Below are 5,873 nucleotides of genomic sequence, written 5' to 3'. Positions count from 1 at the left end.
CCCCCCAGTCATGGGATTCTATTATCACAGGAACTTTTTTCATAAAAGGGAACAAAAAGCAAAAAAAAAAGTAATGCGATATGACTTGCAAAAACTTCATAAAAAGCTACATGCACAAAGCAATAGAGAGGAGTACACATACCTGAACAGACATTAAGGACACAAGTATGTGTGTGTAGTGTGTATGCAGTATATGTCTAATTTTACATGTGGAACAGAAACATATGAAACTACCTGAGTATATAGCCATGACACCATCATTACTGCACGCAAATCTCAGGAACTTGTTTTGTCACAGGAAATTAAATTGAAATAATTATATTATCTAATGCAAGAGTATAAACCCACCAAATGTACAGTGATTTTCTTTGGTAGAACTGTGTTGCCACTTTAGTAATTTGTAATAACGGTCACCTGAGCCCATAAACACCATTGTTTCACTACAAATGAAGATTCAAACAGACAATAATAATAGATATTACAAAAAATAAATAAAAAAAAAAGCGGGATTATCCTCATGTTTTATAGAAGTGATTCAGACTTGCATCTCCAAGGATTCATTTCTCCATATCATTTTTTATTTAAGGGCTCAGTCTTTCAGGATTCAAGAGTGTCACGAAAGCTGAGCCATTTATGTAAGAATCTTTCATCAGCTGCTTATACTAAATAAAAACATTAAAAGAATCAGCTTGTTTATGTGAAAAAGCATATTTAACTGATTTTGTGGAAGAAAAAAAAACCCTGACTATTCTCCCCCCGATGGTAACTAAACATCTCAAAGTAGCTTGCTATTCTGATTCAGTAAACCATAAGGGACATTTTAGAATATATAACTGTCACAAGTAGCCTAAACAACTCAAGGGAGATGACAGAGAAAGTGACGTCACACAGGACTGGTTGCATTGGAAATGTCCCTAGTTTGAAATACAATCAGCAACAAAAAAGACCAAATTTGTTTTCACAATTACCAAACAGTCTGTAGCGGTTGAGATTCCATGGGTAATTTTGTAGCCCATGAGACCCAGTGTTTCACTTCCTTCCATGTTTCTTTTCAGTCATGCTTTCCTTTTCCTTTCTTTTGTTTCTTGCCATTTTCCATGACCTCCGGTGCCTTATTGGTGCCATTGGAGACGCCGTTAACGGCAGATTTGGCCGACTTGAGGCGTGGCTGGCGGCGGTAGGTCTGGTAGTAGAAATTGGCGAACAGGATGATGAACGTGACGGCGTAGCCAATCAGAGCCCACTGCATCCAGGCCGGGAATGGGCAGCCCGTGTAGAGAGAATGAGCGGCATGGCCAATGGTGACGTGGAACTGGATCTAAACATAAGCAAACAGGTATGTAACAGAAATCTGCAACTTATCAACACTTGTGAAGACTTCTTTGATTGCTTCAAGTAGTCTAGAAGAACATAAAGATCAGATAATGTCACAAAATGACAATTTCACGGCCAAGAAATGTTCTGTTTGATTGATGTTGTTTTACCTCAATAGGTTATATACAAGGATTCACTGCATTCAACCATAGGATTGTAAATATTATTCAGTTACTTGCTAAATGTTTCTGTAATATTTTCTCTAAATCAACATATCGATTCAAAAAATTATTTTTTTCTTATTATTCAAAATATACAAATTATTTTAAAAAAATATGATAAAGACACAACTGTAACTGGATGAACTATTTACACTGTAGTGGACTTTTGACAAAAATACACTAGATTGTTCATTCACAGACTCAAGAATTGTATTTTAAAGTGAACGAATGATTAATTTATTAAAATAATGCTTATTATAGTAATTATAGCTTATTATTACATTCTACAATCGTTACATGGAAATTTCAAAGTTACACTGCATTTTTAAATCCCCACTCAGCTTATTTACCTTATTTAACTATATTTACTTATTTTTGTATGAAAGCTTGTTTCCGCCATGAGATTTAAAAAAAATGATAAAAGGTAATTGAGATTTTTTTTTATCTCACAATTCTGACTTGTTTTCTCAGAATTGCAAAATATAAACTCAAATGCGAGATCAAAACTCAAAATTCTGAGAAAACAAGTCAGAATCGCAAAATATAAACTCAGAATTGTGATATAACTCGCAATTCTGAGAGGAAAAGTCTTTATTGTGATATATAAACTCGCAATTTCAAGAAAAAAAGATGTAAGATAAAAAGTCTCAATTACATTTTTTCTTTTTTTATCCCCTGTTGGGAAAAAAATGGAATGAAAAAAAAAGTCAGTTTAATGGCCACATATAAACTAATTTATATGTTTAAATTCATTTTATCAGTCAGTTTATATCTTGAGATAAAAAGTCGCAATTATCTTTTTTATTCCATAGTGGGAAAAAAAACAGAATTGCGAGAGACTAAGTCAGAATTCCGAAGAGTCATAATTGTGACAGAAAAAGTCACACATAACTTTACTTTTTAATTCCATGGCGGAAACAGGCTTCTGTAGAATTGTATATCTTGAGCTAAGTGAACTAATAAGAAATCCAAATCAGTTTGGTAGATGATTATTTTCCATGCATCATTTTAAGAGGGATGTGGAGTGTTTATTTACCATCTGAATAATAGTGAGGTATTTCTTCCACCACAGGTACTTCTGGATCTTTGGGCCGAACGCTGCCAAGCCATAGTAGCCGTACATCAGCACATGAATGCCTGAGTTAATCGTAGCGCCAAAGAAAGCTGTGAAGAGGGAAGGAGATTTAGTTAGATAAACCATCAAAAAATATATTGGTCCAACAAATGTAGGTAATTGAGGAGTTTGATATTTTTAGATGTTTTTGCCACTTTGCATTTGAAAAGTGCTTGATTTGTGATGCTTCAGCGCTTTTTGTTGGTCAGTGTGCTGCGCTTGTGCTGCGTTCACTTGACTGTATGAACTTGCCATCAGCCTCTTTTAACACGCTTGTTTGCACTATTAAAATCAGAGTTCATGCAGAAATGATCATACAGACTCGTACAGGTTTAGAAAGAGATTAGGTTGAGTGTAAATGACAGCAAATTGTCCCTTTAATTTATATATTATTGAGAACTCAATGCACTGTCAACAAATTTAAAGGGACAGTTCACCCAAAAATTTAAATTCTCATCCTTTACTCTCCCTCGAGTTGTTTCAAACCTGAATGAGTTTCTTTCTTCTGTTGAACACAAAAGAAGATATTTTGGAGAAAGTTGGTAACCAAACAGTTGTTAGTCCCCATTGACTTCCATAGTAAAAAAATAATATGGAAGTCAATGGGGACCAGAAACTGTTTGTTTACCCACCTTGCAAATGATGCCAATGTGAACTACCCCTTTAAGTAGCGTTGGATAAAAGCATGAAAAACACAAAAACATGACGCCCAAATGGTAAATGGTTCATAAAGAGATGTTGTAAAGTCTTTGTTCAATTATACAGTACTGTATATTTTGGCCTCATTTTAGGTTTAGGCTTAATATAGGCTTAGCCTTAGGACTTTAGGCTTTGGCCTAGTCTATTATAATCACAACTGTCTTAATTTGACAACAATAGTTATTTAAATATATTTAGGTCTTCTAAATCAATAGATGTGTGCCATCAAAAAATATATTGGTCCAACAAAATATTGATTGAGTTCTAGGATTATTAAGGAATGGTGTATTTTTTGGGACAAAGGGATGGTTTCATGGAATTAATTTTCTTACATAAACAGTCACATTCATGTGGAAATTTTTATAAGACACAGAAATCCCTTCTGCTCGAGTTTCATGAATAAAGCAAATTGCTTCAAGATGCCATTCGGTTCAAGCTATATTGCTTAAGTGAACACTATTTAATATCAAGCACTGAATATGAAATGTTCTGGAAGTGTCACCAACATTTGTTGAGACACAAGATTACAACACGCAGTCATCTCAAAACAGTCCTCCACCCATTTCAGATCTTTATCCTTTGTTCACCCTTTCCGCTTTATTACCCTTCTGACCATCTGTACCCTTGCAAACCCTTTGACCCTTTCCACATCCCCCTAAGCTCTCCTAACCTTTCCTCAAATCTCCTCATCCTTCTGTTTTTTAGTTCTTTTCTTGTTCATGCCTCAAAATGCAAAACAAGTATAAAGTGGAGAAGTTGTTGACAATGGTTCTCATGCAAATCAACCGTTATCATTTCAGATGATCCACTTTGCTGGCCTACAATTTAATTTCCTCACACTGGTGTTAATGGAGAGACATCTAGCAGAGCAACATATAAGCAAAATGAGAAATGCATGAACTCATTAGATGTACACCTTGATTGCAAATTAAAGGGATCGTTCACCCAAACATGACAATTCGGTCATCATTTACTCTCCCTCGAGTTGTTTCAAACCTGAATGAGTTTCTTTCTTCTGTTGAACACAAAAGAAGATATTTTGGAGAAAGTTGGTAACCAAACAGTTGTTAGTCCCCATTGACTTCCATAGTAAAAAAATAATATGGAAGTCAATGGGGACCAGAAACTGTTTGTTTACCCACCTTGCAAATGATGCCAATGTGAACTACCCCTTTAAGAATATACGGTCTGTACAGTAGAAAAAGCATTACGCCTATGGAGAGCCCCTTACAAGGATAGCAAACCAGACGTGTGTGTGTGTGTGTGTGTACTCACACTGTCCACCAGGAACCCACTTGATGCCGATCCACCACAGGATAAACATTGTGCAGTGGTGATAGACGTGCAGAAAGCTGACCTGATTAAACTTCTTCCTCATGATGAAGAACACTGTGTCCAGAAACTCCACCCCCTTAGAGATGTAGTACCACCATAGCGCTGACGCTATCTGTAGAAACACCACCAGTATCAGTGACGATATCTATCTATCTGTCTGTCATTGTTCTATCATTGTATCATTTTCTTTCTTTCTTTCACAGATCTGGACTGGTAACCAAATGGTTGTAAGTATAAAAACAACTGGGTGTTCTGTGAAATCCCATAACCATTGAAGCCTTGATCAAGACGTATAACCTAAGCTCTTACTTAAGTCACATTAGATAAAGGTATATAATTATTCATTGCAATTCATTTGCCGATTAGGTATATTTGTAGCAGGAGCCATGAGAATGGAGGTGTGGCCTACAGGTGGGGAGACTCCTGACCTCATCTCTGTCCTCACGTCACCAGGGAAACCAATCTTGCCAATGAGGGTGACGATGCATGCCAAGACAACAGCATGAGGGAACTCTAACCGTCGTCAGTGAAAGCGAATTCAGGGATTCGGCATTGCGGCCTCCTGATTAAAGATAAGCCTCGCTCTCACAGAGATCTCCTCAACTCTCTCCCTGTTCCTTACAGCTGTAAAATACCCTCTGAGTGCTACAAGATCATGGTGTGTTTAAGGGAAAACAGTGCGTTTCTTACCCGGACTTCATTTACATCATTGGAGTAGTTCACGGGCTGGCAGAGGTAGCTGTATCCGGCCGCTCTGGAGCCCAGGAGCAGCTAGAGACAAAAACACATTATTCATTATTATCCATTTGTGCAATATACTGTCTGTGTAATACTGTCTGTATAAGAAGCAATAGTCAAATGTCACAATGTTTTTGTTTTTTCTTGAACCAGTGATCTAGTGCCAAATGTCTGTGACCTGTCTGTGGTACAATATTGCACATGTTGTGCTGAAATCAATGCTATTTTGCTATTGCTATCTTTTCACACAGTGAGCATTTCAAGCATGAATAAATAAAAACCTGATAATGCTAAAATCGTATTGCATAATATGAATATCAGGCAGGATTGTTGCATATGGGAAGTTGACAAGTCCTGCAGTTCATTATTATTATTTTATACTGTTATATTTTGAACATTATATTTTTGTTATATTTCAACATTTTAAATATTTTTAAATGTGTATTTGTGTG

At 36.2% G+C, this 5,873-nt stretch overlaps 1 protein-coding gene across 1 annotated transcript in view; it reads right to left on the bottom strand.

Moving 5' to 3' along the window:
* LOC107697898 (elongation of very long chain fatty acids protein 4-like) overlaps positions 1 to 5,873 on the bottom strand; it is a 9,963-nt gene continuing 4,090 nt past the window's right edge. Inside the window, exons 4-7 of the mRNA XM_016498758.1 lie at positions 5,374 to 5,454; positions 4,624 to 4,795; positions 2,572 to 2,699; positions 1 to 1,318 (exon numbers count right to left, since the gene is read on the bottom strand). Of these exons, the coding sequence (XP_016354244.1) occupies positions 1,052 to 1,318; positions 2,572 to 2,699; positions 4,624 to 4,795; positions 5,374 to 5,454 (648 nt within the window). The 3' untranslated portion in view covers positions 1 to 1,051. The remainder of the gene's footprint in view (positions 1,319 to 2,571; positions 2,700 to 4,623; positions 4,796 to 5,373; positions 5,455 to 5,873) is intronic.

This window comes from Sinocyclocheilus anshuiensis, unplaced genomic scaffold, assembly GCF_001515605.1.
Source record: "Sinocyclocheilus anshuiensis isolate Anshui unplaced genomic scaffold, SAMN03320099.WGS_v1.1 scaffold78, whole genome shotgun sequence".
In the NCBI taxonomy this organism is placed as follows: domain Eukaryota; kingdom Metazoa; phylum Chordata; class Actinopteri; order Cypriniformes; family Cyprinidae; genus Sinocyclocheilus; species Sinocyclocheilus anshuiensis.
This window is presented reverse-complemented; position numbering and strand designations above follow the sequence as displayed.